This window comes from Schistocerca serialis, chromosome 6, assembly GCF_023864345.2.
Source record: "Schistocerca serialis cubense isolate TAMUIC-IGC-003099 chromosome 6, iqSchSeri2.2, whole genome shotgun sequence".
In the NCBI taxonomy this organism is placed as follows: Eukaryota; Metazoa; Arthropoda; class Insecta; order Orthoptera; family Acrididae; genus Schistocerca; species Schistocerca serialis.
This window is the reverse complement of record NC_064643.1, coordinates 326002104-326017414: the sequence shown is the minus strand read 5'-3', so window position 1 is coordinate 326017414 and position 15311 is coordinate 326002104. Positions and strand designations below refer to the sequence as shown.

General features: G+C 42.8%; 1 protein-coding gene across 2 annotated transcripts in view; it reads right to left on the bottom strand.

Moving 5' to 3' along the window:
- The window catches only part of LOC126484378 (scm-like with four MBT domains protein 2), a 194327-nt gene that overhangs the window by 161915 nt on the left and 17101 nt on the right, over positions 1–15311 (bottom strand). For both annotated transcript variants that reach the window (XM_050107866.1, XM_050107867.1), the window contains exon 2: positions 9162–9235. In XM_050107866.1, the coding sequence (XP_049963823.1) occupies positions 9162–9235 (74 nt within the window). The remainder of the gene's footprint in view (positions 1–9161; positions 9236–15311) is intronic.

Genomic DNA, 15311 nt, shown 5'->3' with positions numbered 1-15311 from the left:
TCCTCTGGCACTCTCAACAGTGCAACACAAAGTGACAGACACGCCTAAATAAACATGGCCAGAAAAATCTCTTGCGAATTCTATTATAGATCTTAATAAATCCTAAATGTCCGGCCCTAGGTGCGTCAAGGAATTTCTGTAGAACATCTAAGCGCATGAGTTTAGGAATCACTAGTAGCCACCTCTTTCCAAACAGATCAAAGTTTTTCTTGCAAAGTAATCCATTAAATACCTTAAATTGTCCTTTCACGTCCTCTGACCGATTTAAGGCAAGCATAATTTGAGATATCTTGGCGTCCTCCTTCTGTTCAGCAGAGAGATCCTGGAGTGCAGCGAGACTATCACTATCTTCATCAAAGTCTTGATGGACTTGCACAGGGTTTCTTGAGACACAGTTGGCAGCTTGGTGTTTTCTTCCACTTTTGTACACTGTGGTAATGTCATACGCTTCAAGACGTAGCACCCAGCTGGCGAGTCGTCCTGTTGGAGCCTTGAGACCTGTCAACCAACAAAGTGAATGATGGTCTGTAACAACTGTGAATGGCCTTCCATAGAGATACTGTTGAAATTTGCACATGGCCCAGATCACAGCAAGACATTCTCTTTCTGTAGCTGAGTAGTTTCTCTCAGCTTTTGTAAGTGTCCTTCTCTTTTCCATCTGATATTTGCACCAGAAAAACACCGATCCCATACTCACTGGTATCTGTGTGTAGTTCTGTAGGTGCTCTCTCATCATACAGACCAAGTACAGGGTCAGTTGTCAGAGCTTCTTGCAGCACATCAAAAGAATCTTGTTGAGCACCACCCCAGATAAATTTAGCATCAGCCTTTAACAACTCTTGGAGTGGCCTGGCTTTGATACAAAAGTGTTTGCTAAAAAGACGGTAATAAGAACATCATCCGACAAAGCTTCTCATGTCTCTAATACTTTTAGGAATAGGAAATTCCATTATAGACCTCAACTTTTCTGGGTCTGGCTGCACACCTTCGTTTGACACAAGATGTCCAAGCATTTTGATTTCTTTTGCTCCAAAGAGACACTTTCTTGGATTAAGTTTCAGTCCGTCTTGTTGGAGATACTTAAGAACGGCCCTCAATCTATTTACGTGTTCATCAAATGTCTCTGATAACACTATAATGTCATCTGAATAACACACACACATCATCCACTTCAGGTGTCGTAGAAGATTATCCATCATCCGTTCAAAAGTTCCTAGTGCATTACACAAACCATATGGCATTACCTTAAACTCATACAGGTCGTCAGGGGTGATGAATGCAGTTTTCTCACGATCAGCCTTATCTACTTCGATTTGCCAGTATCCCGAGTACATATCCATGGTTGAGAAAAACTTAGCTCCCTTCAGACAATCTAGTGTATCTTCAATTTGTGGAAGAGGGTAAACATCCTTTTTAGTTATCTTATTAAGCTTCCTGTAATCAACACAAAAACGCCAACTGTCATCCTTCTTCCTGACGAGGACCACTGGTGATGATCATGGGCTCCGCGAAGTCTGAATGATGTCATTCTTCATCATTTTCTCTACCTCGTTGCGAATTATTCGACGTTCCATTGCTGACACACGGTATGCTCTCTGGCTTATTGGTTGATGGTCTCCAGTGCTAATCCAGTGCTTCACCATTGATTTGTCTAATTTGCTCTTCACCTGTGGATTGAAGCATTCAGAGAACTCTTGAAGAAAGGCAAGTAGTTTCTTCTGCTGTTCCTTAGTGAGATCAGGTGATAGTCGAGCTAGAAGATCTTGCCTTGTAGTAGTAGCAGCGCTAATTTCACACACAGAGCATGGGAGGTTTCAATGACGTTCAACTGTTCTTCAATTAACGGCTCAGCATTTGCTACGCACGTGCGTCTTGGAAGGATCTGCGGTTCTCGCCAACAGTTAATTATCCACATTTCAGCAAATCCATTCTTAAACGAGTCAACAGAGGCTGGGATGGCCAAGTTATTCTTCAGTGGTATGCTTCTCTTACATTCCACTACAAGATCCATGGGTTGACCCATGGCATGACATTTACTTTTCTAGCACTGACTGCACGAATGATTACTTCGTGCAGCACACACAGTCTCCACACAGTCAGACGCGCATCTTCCTGTTCACAGTATCTCATCTTGTCTAGCATAATTTTCGAGTGACCACATTCTATAATTGCCTGAGAAGTCTTCAAAAAGTCCCATCCGAAAATGACGTCATGAGTACACCCTTGTAAGACGACGAATTCTAAGGGCTGTGTATGGTCACTTGTACCCACATGAATGGTACATCTTCCTGTAGGTCCTACATATTTCCCATTAGCCACCTTCAGCAGAGATGTTTTGCCGTCGACGAATATGGTTATCTGCAACTGGCAACGGTACTTCTCCGAAATGACTGAGTAACTGAATATGATGCTCCAGAGCCCACAAGAGCTTGGGCTGGTCAGCTATCCATGAAGATATCGAAGTAGTTCCTATCATTTTTTAAGTGATCGACAGTGAAGGATTTTTTTCTTTGGTGGCCTCACCCTCACCTCCCAGGAAGGTCGCACCCTTTAGTTTTCCAGGTTGTGGCGGTAGGTGATCGGAACAGCAATGGAGACCTTGATCGGTGTCTTGGGGAGCATCCTATCCTTGTGGCGATAGTGACCTATGTCGTCCTGCACCCACATCTTCTCGTTCGTCTTTATCGTTCCGGAGTTGATGTCGGCTAAGATTGGTCTGCTGTCTTCTGGCGTGAGCATCATCAAATATCTGCCGCCTTTCTCGACAACAGTGTACCACATGTCCCGGTCGTCTGCAGTGGAAACATACTGGTTGGTTATCCAGGGTCCTCCAGACATCAGTCTTTCTTGGTGCCCAAACAGGTTACTCATGCGGCATTGTATGAATGTAACTCCACCTGGGTCTCGACTTTTTCACCTTTGTAAAGAGAAACGAAGGACTAGAGATTGGGTTCAATGTCTGTTCCACTTCCTCCCTTATGACCTCTTGAAGCATCTCGGTTTTTTGTCTGACATGCAATCCAAGTGCCTTCTGAACATCCTCCCTCACTATCTGATGAAGAACACTTGTGAAATCAATTGCTTCCTCCATCACAGACATTGATGTAACATTTGGAAGCCGTTCAAACTTCTTGCGTGTAATTCTTTTTTAATGCATTGTGTCAATCTACTGGCACCATTTTATGAAGTTGTCTGCTGTCAAAACCTGCTTCAGGAGTAGGATTTGATACATGTCCTCAGCAACACCCTTCATGAGATGTGTGCAACCTTATTTTGCTCCTTCATTCTAGGATCCACTATTTTATACAGCCCCAAGACATTTTGAATGTAGAATGCTGTAGTTTCTCCTGGATGCTGTGCCCTGCACTTTAATTTATCTTCAGCCTTGCACTTCTGTCATCGTGTGTCACCAAAATACTTGCACAGTTCTGCCTAGAATACTTCCCAGCTTGTGAACTTCTCCTCATTGTTCTCATACCATTGCTTGGCAGTGCCCTCCAAGGAGAAAAATACATTAGCCAAACACACGGTGTCATCCCACTTGTTAAATCTGGCTAAACGCTCATATGCCTTCAGCCACTTGTTTGGATCTTGGCCATCGTCACCAGAGAACCCAGAAGGATGTCTCATGTGGTGGCACACAGTTGCTGTCATCGTAACGTCCTCTTCTTCTTGTCTCTGACAGATTGCGATCTGTTGAATACGGCTTGAACTTGGGTTTCTTGCCATGTAAATGGCAGCTTTGTCGTGGCCTAATGGGAGCCACTGTGTCGTCGATAATGTGTGCTAGCACAAGTTCCAATACCCAGGGCCTCCACCAGAAAAATGTCACATGGACAAAGGTGTAATTGGATGAATGACGAACACTAACTTCACGTAACGAAGGTTTATTCAGCACTTGCACATAAAAGAGCATGGAGCGAACTGCCTCCGGCCAGAACACATACAGTATATATACAGATACAGAACATTCCAGTACAATCATTCTTGATATTTGTGGATACTTGGAGAATGTATGTGAACCAAATATAGAAATTAAAATTGTACAGTCTAGGTGAGTCTTGAACTCACGACCCTCCATGCAACATCTTAGTATCATATCGAATACACCACAGTGCAACTCAGCTTCTTCTGCGACAATATTTCTTTTGTTCATGGGTTAAAGGACTCGTTCACAGGAAACGTCAGCTTTATTTTTTCTCTTCTAATGACCAACCTGTCTGAGTCCGGGGGGATACATAAAAACATCCGATTATAAATGTAAGTTCACCAACCATGGTCACTCTTGTCCACATCTGTTTGCAGTTGGATTCATTTTGGACATCACCAGATGTAACTCTTCTTCATACCAGTGTACCTCCTTGACAGTTTACTCTATTTTTCCAATACATGTTATATGTGTTGTAAAAAATTTCCAAATCCAAAGCTTTTGATTTCAATCAGTTCCCAACTGCTAGTTATGATGTAGAAGCAGCTTTATAGGAAAGCTATCAGCTTTGGAACTTTGCTGTGAATACTCCAGCAAGTAAGTATTAATACCATAAGATCCTCACTCCCACCATTTGCTATTGAGTGTGTTTTAAAAACTCATTTATATGCTGGTAATTTTTTCTCGTGAGAGGTCTCAGAATTTAATATAGTCTAAAAAAATATCACCATATGCATTCCACTTATACTCTTCCATCCAAGCAACCATTTGTAGCATATAGTGCACTCCTAACCTACCCTGGGCAACTTAAAAAGTCCCGAACGTGCAGTGAAGTTCAAGGAATCTACAGCTGCAGTCATCATAAACCCAAATAAGTTTCTGGGTTAGACCCTCCACTTGGATCCAAACTGAAGGGCCTTGATCAGTCCCTGATACAATGAGGAAATCAACAACTATGCAGAGAGCACAAAAAAGACATTACGCATCATCACCAGATCCACCAGACTCTGAAAATCACTAAGAATAGTCTCATAAACCAGGTGACAGATATTACTGGCACCAACATGGATGACAACCTGCAACTGACGGCAATCTGTGCTTCCAATTGTTCCCCAAATGGTCTCTTCTATGTGGCACACAATTTCTCCAGGGATACACTCCAAACAGACATTTAGTTTGTTTTCCTCATGTGACATCATTTCTCTGAAGGAACATCTGCCTAGCACTGGAACTGTCCACAACTTCCAGACCCTACTCTACCCATTATGGGTAACAACACTCCAACAAAAAAGAGACTATTGCAAGAACAGGAGAAGCAAGACTTACTAGCTCTGTCTCATTATCAGTAGAAGATAAAGCGTCAGCCCTATTCATTAGAAGCAATTAGCAATATACAACCTTCCTTGCGAAACATCTCCAGATGTTGACGTGGTCCACCAGATGCCATTGGGTGACCAGTTGGTGCCAAACAAGTGGTCTCTGTGGACTACACTGGCAACAAGAATGGTTGGGCAATCACTGTGGTGCCTTCACAATAATGACTGTCTTGCTATTTCACCAGCCATTTCACAGTTGCCAAAACAGCTTCTAGCTGTCTGTGCAGGGCAATTGACTTTCATTTTGACCTCACAACAAGAAATTGCTATAAGTGAATTTAGCTCTTTCAAAGGCAGAGAGAAGTACATAATTTAAATTCAAGACTAGGCTGTGCTTACATACACTATGTGATCAAAAGTATCCGGACACTCCCAAAAACATACGTTTTACATATTAGGTGCATTTTGCTGCCACCTGCTACCAGGTACTCCATATCAGCGACTTCAGTAGTCATTAGACACTGTGAGAGAGCCGAATGGGGCACTCCGTGGAACTCATGGACTTCGAACATGGTCAGGTGATTGGGTGACACCTGAGTCATACGTCTGTACGCGAGAATTTCAGAAGGCACTTGGATTGCATGGCGAACAAAAAACTGAGATGCTTCAAGAGGTCATAAGGGAGGAAGTGGAACAGACATTGAACCCAATCTCTAGTCCTTCATTTCTCTTTACAAAGGTGAAAAAGTCGAAAGCCAGGCAGATTTACGTACATACAATGCCGCATGGGTAACCTGTTTGGGCACCAAGAAAGACTGATGTCTGGAGGACCCTGGATAACCAACCAGTATGTTTCCACTGCAGATGACCGGGGCATGTGGTGCACTATTGTCAAGAAAGGCGCCAGATATTTGATGATGCTCACGCCAGAAGACAGCAGACCAATCTTAGCCAACGTCAACTCCGGAACGATAAAGACGAACAAGAAGATGTGGGTGCAGGACAACATAGGTCACTATCGCTACAAGGATAGGATGCTCTCCAAGACACCAATCAAGGTCTCCATTGCTGTTCCGATCACCTACCGCCACAACCTGGAAAACTAAAGGGTGCGACCTTCCTTGGAGGTGAGGGTGAGGCCGCCGAAGAGAAAGCTAGGGAGGTCCACTTTTTCCAACACAATAATGAAGTGGAAACATGACACATACAGCATAAAAGCATCTGGCGGACCTCATCTGTTGACTGACAGAGACCACCGACAGTTGAAAAGGGTCGTAATGTGTAATAGGCAGACCTCTATCCAGACAATCACACAGGAATTCCAAATGGCATCAGGAATTCTAAACTGTATCGGGATCCACTGCAAGTACTATGACAGTTAGGCAGGAGGTGAAAAAACTTGGATTTCATGGTCCTGCGGCTGCTCATAAACCACACATCACGCCTGTAAATGCCAAATGGTGCCTCGCTTGGTGTAAGGAGCGTAAACATTGGACGATTGAACAGTGGAAAACCATTGTGTGGAGTGACAAATTACAGTACACAATGTGGCGATCCGGTGGCAGGGTGTGGGTATGGCGAATGACCGGTGAACGTCATCTGTCAGTGTGTGTAGTGCCAACAGTAAAATTCGGAAGTGGTGGTGTTATGGTGCGGTCGTGTTTTTCATGGAGGGGACTTGCACTCCTTGCCGTTTTGCATGGCACTACCACAGCAAAGGCCTACATTGATGTTTTAAGCACCTTCTTGCTTCCCACTGTTGAAGAGCAGTTCCGGGGTGGCGACTGCACCTTTCAACATGATCGAGCACCTGTTCATAATGCATGGCCAGTGGCGGAGTGGTTACAAGACAATAGCATCCCTGTACTGGACTGGGCTGCACAAAGTCCTGACCTGAATCCTATAGAACACCTTTGGAATGTTTTGGCACGCTAACTTCGTGCCAAGCCTCACCGACCGACATCGATACCTCTCCTCAGTGCAGAACTCCATGAAGAATGGACTGCCATTCCCCGAGAAACCTTCCAGCACCTGATTTAACGTATGCCTGAGAGGGTGGAAGCTGTCATCAAGGCTAAGGATGAGCCAACACCATATTGAATCCCAGCATTACTGATGGAGGGCACCACGAACTTGTAAGTAATTTTCAGCTAGGTGTCAGGATGCTTTTGATCACATAGTGTAAAAGTAAACTGAGACCAATGCACAAATTTACACTTTACTGCAAGTTTCATTGTACCTAATGCTGATGTCACAGGATCTGAAGCACTACTGCGTGTTATTTAGCAGTCATTGGTTCAAAGTGAATGAGAAGACTGGCACTAACAGCAGCACTGTACACTGTTGCTGGTGTCATCACTGTAGATGAGAACGGTTCACACACATTTTCTTTGTAGTTTTCTGAAAGAAGGGGGAAACAGTGGGGACAAGCTTCATCTAACACTAAAAATGTTTTGGGGAAAGTTGTGGAATGGAGAGGGTTAGCTAAATCTCATCCATTTTGTAGGACCAGCTAGAAAGATGATGTAGGATGCTATGAGGGAGCACATATAAATTTTATAATTAATATGCAATGCTGATTAACTCCAGATGAGCTGTACAGGGAACCAACAGATGCACAGGTAGAGCCATGCCTTGATGGTCCTGTATCCCTCACAGAAGTGCCAAAGCTGTGCCCTTCCTTCCCCTTCTCCCTCACAAAACTACCTTCCAGTAATTTTTATGGCTTTAGCAAATTTTATTTTGTAAGCAGGTTGAGTAAAAATACAGGTTTATGGAAAAGTATTAGTGGTATTAGTTGCATGCACTATCTCTCATTTCACTTGTACCTTGAAAATGACGGGGTGCTCACCAGTCAAAATACCGACAGTTGTCAACGATGTTATATGGCCGCGTTCTTGTAAACATTCAACATGTCAAGAGGTCAAGTTTCGGAGGAAAAGTACTGGATGGAGTATCTAGTACACTACTTGTACCCTGTTTTCTTCCCCCACTACTGTGTCTCACTCCGGTCAACTGTCGTCATAAACTGAGAAAAATCGGAAACCTTCATTCAAAGAGTGTATTTGCTTCGACACCTGCCTGCAGACCATTGAAATCCCACAATACGACAGCAAAGAAGCAGCAAGAACTCCACTGTTGAATATGAGAGAGCTATGTAGGTGGCTGGTGTGGGAACAGAGTGTTCTGTTGCCACATAAACCACATCAGCGATAGACATCTGCTCCGTAGTAGTCGTTTCTTCATAATGCTACTCTGACAAATAGACGCTGTAGAAATGACACTGCAACGACAGCATGCATTTACTGTTGTGGTCTGTGGGTAAGGCTTCTTCTCGTAGGCAGAAGGTAGGACATAGGGGATAGGAGAACTCACATATCTCTCTAGGTGTAATTCTTAAACTAGATTGTTCTTGGCTGTTTCCATTCAAGTCAGTTTTACACCATCTCTGTGTCGTGCCCTTGGCAGGAACATATCTCACTATGCCCTTGATACAGCTCTGTGCACAGATCAGATACTAAGTTCTGGTGTTGCCAGAGATAAATCATGGCAAAGGTACTGGACTCGATTTTCTGCCAAGTAAACGCCCGATTTAAGAATACCTCCAATACCTGTCTGACTGGTGCCAATTAGCAAGTGAAATGATTATTTATTTATTCATTACTTTTTAAAAAAAGCTTGTACCCTATCACCAGTGTGTATTGCAACTAATTAATTCAGCTGACATATTAACTTTCTTTGAGCACGTAATAGCACTGTACCATGCCCTAGTAATTTCTGTGCCCTAAGACCTGCAGTGAGTAGAGGTACACATAAATGTGTTCTATGTTTAATTGAATAAAACAAACCAAAATCAACAAAGAAACAACTTACAATAGATACTGATAGGTATAAATTTCAATACTTTGCACACTCACATGTGTAAAGAGAGCGTGGGGAACTGCCTTGGTGCCTGTTGCTTCCAGGTAATCTTGCCAAATAAAACTGTCATCTGTAAAGGTGAAACAATAAATATACAGAAAAAAATGTTGTTAAATATACAAACCAATATATCTGTGTATACATTAAATGTACTAAGTCATACATATTTTATTGCATGGCGATTAGTTTCTTTTAAAACCCAGTGCTGATGATAAGGGGCATAGGGTCACTCTGTAAGGATTTTACAAAAGAGAGCATAGTGGTTACAGTGGGTGAAACAGGCAATAGTATCGACAGAGATCCAAGAATTCTATAGTGTGTGACCTTGTAGAGATAGCATCAGCATCGTATCATACCAGTTGAGTCTGTATATGAAATTGGCTGATGTTATCAATCTCATTTACATCCTTCTGCCAGGAACGTTAATTACTAGTTGGAATGGCTGCCTCTAGTGAGCGCAGTGTCACAAATTGTTGTGGTTTATGTTGATTCCACCAGCAGGTAGAATTACTTTGGACACGCCCTTCGCCTCAACGGGATAGATAAGGGAGTCTGACTGGGTTAACAACAAAACCTTAAGCAGGTAGTAAAATAGAGGACATAGGTCATAAATAGCACCTTTTTAGGTGTAGAGAGGACAGAAAGAAACCAAATTCTAGGGGAGATCAGAACTGAAACAAATACTCATTTTGAGAAAGTAACTAAACAGAATAAGTTTACCATACTGTATTCGTGCGAAAGCTGTTAGTAGAGAATTTTCAGCAATACACAAATTATAATTCCAAAAGAGTAAAAATAAAACCCAGTTAACATAATCTGCTTCTCTGAATGTCATGTAACCACTGGTATATGAATCTCATGTAACCACTGGTATGGATGTTATTGTTACACAGTTTAAATTAGCATTGTACTTCTGTAGAGCAGACATGGAGAAACCAGAAGTTATCATGTACACTAGGAATTATCATACACTTAAGAACATTAACAAAGTCTTCTTACGGTGGCATCAGGAAACATGAGCAACAGACTTTCATCTAATTGTACATCTTGAAGAAACCTTTTTATGGAATTCTTACACTCACTTCCCAATACATTTAGTCCTTAATAGTTTATGTTTCTTGAAATAAAAATCACTTTCACTGAACTTAAATATACACAGTCACAATACAAGACAAACAATTGACACACAAATTTTGCCTCCTTGTCCAGGATCCAGAGTTGCAACAAGCTCTCATCTAGCTGGGATCCTACCAGTTCAAAAGAAAATTAAAACATACCTCATCAACGACTTTTTCTACACATTACCTGAATATTTAAATTCAGGGATTCAAAATTTTCTGGTAGCTACATGGCAAATAGAAGTGTTAGTTACAAAGTTGCATTATATATTTTGAAAAATAAAACTGTAATCAAGTAAATATTGGCACAATCTAGGGTGCACGCAATGTGATGTAATGGTAAGTGTCACTGGCTGGAGTGCTGTGAGCCACCAGTTCAAACCTGACCACCAGCAATTGTTTGTTATGTGTGCATATTTGGGAATACTCAGTGAATGAATCAATACCAACATTCTGGAATTTCTGAAGTCTGCATGAACAACTGCACTCTCCATCCACAATGCCAGTTCTGTTCTGGCTGCATGTTGGTGTTGGAAATAAACATGTTTTCAGTGATAAGCATTGTAATTCAATGATGACCCTGCTTTCAGATTTGGACTTCATTATGGTAACAATGTGGTGTGGTGGAGATGCCCAGTAGTTATACTCATGAAACCAGCAGATTCCAAGCCAGCAGTAAATCAGCTGCACTTAAGGTACCTATCAGTGTTTACCAGGGACTCTGGTCAGGACCCAATGAAGTGGGTGAAAGGATTTAACTGAATCATATGGCAACATAATGTGCTTTGCAAATGTATACTTTGTCTCGGACAGCACATAGCACATCCCAGCTATGGTTCGAGAACAATGAAGAGAAGCTTAATAGCTGGGATATATTCCAGGCTGAACTAAACAATCTGGTGACAACCAGCAGCAAGTTAGAAGTTAGCTTGGCTTAGCACAGGAACAATTGAAGAAAAGGGCTCAATGTCATGAAGAAATGATACAGTTCCACATACAGGATGTTTTGTACTTTTGCAGCTTTGAGTATGAATATGAGGGAAGCTGACAAAATTGCACAATTGATGAAAGCAGTCGTGGAAGACATGGACAAGCTCTTCTGGTAAAGAATGTCACAAAAACTGAAAAATTCATCAAGTGGTGTCAATGCATCAAGGAAATGCAACAGAAAGCAGTCTGACACAAGAGGTATGATGGACTCCTGACCGTGGTCCCTATGACAGTTGTGGAAGATTGACATAACCTTTCCTTATCGCAGTCAGTTGGATCTAGAACACAAAAAATAGTGACTTTGAAAGTTGACTCCATACATCATGTGGTAACAGAGAATGTTAAAGAAGACGTATATCGGCCCTTGGCACCAACCTCAATGCGTCATGAAGAATGGACTCTGCCATTTGACAAACATAGGTACACATAACTCGTCCGCCAAGCACAGCAACCCACAGAAGAACAGACATTTGCAAAACGGGAGGCAACATGCCAGTCTGCTTTCACTGTGAATGACCTGGACACATTGTACACTACTGCACAAAAATAACATGAGAAATTTATGACTACTATGCCGCAAGACATCAATCATCACAACAGTCTTATCCCCACCAGTTAATGGCAGATGCCAATGGTCAAACTTGTGGGACAAAGTCACTTCTGTATCCTGGATGGAGTCACTCCCTAACATGCCGTTCCCCGTCATCTTACAGAGAAACCAAATGCTTGCCGAGCCACCGAGTTTGGGAAAAGTAAGTGAGGCGACCAGCTATGGAGATGAAGCGGCCATGGATGAAAATTCGGTAACGATGACAGTTACCGAGAAGACAGGAAATCTCGTTGATGTCATCATTACAGCCAACCTGCCTGGGTGCTAGCTGACTCATGGACTTCTTTTTCTGTAATGCCAAATGCTTATCACCACCAGTTAAAGAAGACCACGTTCTGTGATATGAAAGCGATTGTGCTGAAGGTCACAAATGGGAAATACATTCAGGTGACAGGAAGATGTATTACAAGAATGACAGAATGTAGCCCTTCGAATATGTAATTTTAACAGAAGGTAGTCATAATGTTATTCTTGGATGGGACTACTTGTAGGCATTATAAGCAGTCATACATTATGAAAGATCAGAACTGCAGACTGACAAAGCTATCAATCAGCACAAATAATGTAGATCACTCTGGGCAGTAGTTTGCCATTGAAGACTTTTGTTATCCAGTCACCAACAAGGTGAGTTCCATTGTCAACAGAGATGATTAATTACACAACCACACAAAGCAACTCAAGGCTACAGAAGAAACCTACATGCCTGCAGCAGCCATAACCATTGTAGGTAGGAAGGAGAATTTTGAATCACAAATTGTCACAAGCAGCCACATCTCATAACAAAAAGGTATGTGGTTGGGATAGTGGAACCAGTCCAGGAAAGGCAGCTGCTTCCTCCCTGCTACCACTACGGACAACACAAAAGAGGAAGCTACTGTTGAACTGACAACAGGATCTGGCCAGAACAAGGAACAATGTCGATGATTTTTTTAAAGCTTTCGGATCTGAAGAGGAGAAAAGACAGACAAAGCAGTCCAAGGCAAAACACTGTAACAACACTGGGGACCATCCACCAATTAGCCACTCATTTAGTGTGATGCTGGTTGAATGAGGGATAATCCAGGAGGAAGTGGAGAAGATGCTGCAAAATAATATCATTGAACGTTCAGATGGTCCTTGGTGTCCGTGTGGTTCTTGTGAAGGAGGACAGCACATGGCATTTCTAGTGAAGTACCAATAACTGAAAAAAATTATGAAGAAAGATATGTATCCATTGCCACCCATTAATGGCACCAGAGGCTGCTTGAAAGTAGCAAAGAATTTTTCAACTAAGGACATGCAGACAGTCTACTAGCAAACTGAGATTGGCAATACTGAGACCGGGAAAGGACTCCTTCCTATCTTGTGATAGTCTCCATGAGTTTAAAGTTGTGCTGGACTGTGTAATGCTCCAGCCACCTTCGAATATATGATGGACAACCTGCTTTGATGCCTTAAATAGATGATGCAACTTTGCTATCTGGATGACACTGTTGTTTTCACAAACACATTTGATCATCTAAGTCGCCTGACAACTGTGCTGCAGGCTGTTGAGACTGCAGAAGCCCCCCTGAATCAGATGAAGTGCCTCTTCGCCACCAAAGAAATAAAGATCTTGGAGCATCTAGTGAATGGTGATGGTGTCCGGTCCGATCCAGAGAAAATACAAGCAATCACAGATTTTTTTATTCTTCAGCACATCTGATATGTGAAAATGAGCTTTTACTGCAGGCGATTCATAAAGTACCTTGCAAGAAATACCGCAGGGACACACAAAATTTTCCTGGAATGAGGTACAACAAAGGTATTTACTTGTCCTTAAGGATGTACCAACATCTTCTCCATTCCTAGCATTGCATGACAAGAATGCTGAGACGGAACTTCACTCAGGCACTAGCTGTTATGAGATAGGGTGCAGTTCTAGTGCAAAATCAGAAAGGTGCCGGAGGGCCATATACAGGAATCATTTCTAACTGCCCAAAATCCCAAACCCCTCACCTGAATCAGACTCATAGATGACATCTTCATGATCTGGATTAAAGGTGAGGACAGCCTATGCACTTTCCTGCAGAATCTCAACACCTGCTGTCCCAGTCGCATCTCCTCAGCCTCACAACACACCTTCCTCAATGTCAACGTACACCTCAAGGATGATTACATCAGTACCTCCGTCCACATCAAATGTAGACACTTGAGGTTGTAACATCTGTAACGATGAGCAGTCTCTCTCCAAATATGCCACGGTTCTCACCAAGGCCTTCACAGACAGAAATTGCCCTACCAACCTTGTGCAGAAATGGATCTCCCGTGCCTGTCTCATCTCGCCCACTTACTCATAGCCCAGTCACAAAGGACCAATCTTCTTGTGACTTACTACTACCCAGAACTGGAAACTGAATCACATTCTCCACTAGTGTTTCAACTACCTCTCATCATGCCCTGAAATGAGAAATATCCTCCCCATCCCTCCCAAAAGCGTATTCTGCCACCCACCCAAACCTACACAATATCCATATCCATCCCTACCCCGCCCTTACTTCTAGCCCCTGCTCTCATAACCCTGAACGAGACCGAAGAAAAGGACACTAGTATTTAACATCCTGTTGACAACGACATCCTGTCGACAAGCTCGCATTAGGCAAAATGGAGGAAGGAAATCTGCCATGCCCTTTCAAAGGAACCACTCCAGCTTGGGAGGGATTTTTTGGTATGGAAGGGATTGAAGGCTGTCAAAGTACAGGTACTATATGTGGTTGGTGGGCTTCATGTGGACAGAGGTGTAGAGGAGGTCAACATCCAGGAAGGTGGCACACAGTGTTGAGGAGGACCAGGTTAAGGAGATGAAAGAGAGGGCGTTGAGATTATAAAAGGATGAAGAAAGAGTGTCTAGGTCTTGAGTCCAGATCAAAAAGATAACATCAAAGAACCTAAACCAGACTACGGGTTTGGCATTTGGAAGGCTACCAAGGTCTCGTCTAGATGACCCATAAACAGGTTGGCATAGGAGGGTGCCATGCAGGTGCCCATAGCTTTACTGCGGATTTGTTTGTATACCACACTTCAAAGAAGAAGTATTTGTGAGTTGGGATAAAATTAGTAAGGTGTGTGAGGAAGGAGGCATTGGGTTTGGAATCTGAAGAAACTGAGCAATGTAGTGTTCAGTAGCAATAAGACCGTGAGCATGAGGGATGTTAATGTATAGGGAGGTGGCATCGACAGTGGTCAGTATCTTTGGCGTGGGAGGCTAAATTACGGGCAATTGGTTGGAGGTGTTGGTCAATGAGGGCTGAAATTCATTCACTGGGGACACAATAACCAGATACAAAGGAGAGTCCAGGACTCTTCGGCTTGTGGATACTGGGCAGCATGTAGAAGATAGGTGTGTGAGGAGACAAAGGAGGAGGGAAACTGATTCAGGGGAGAGGTTCTGGGAAGGATGGCCTTTAAGC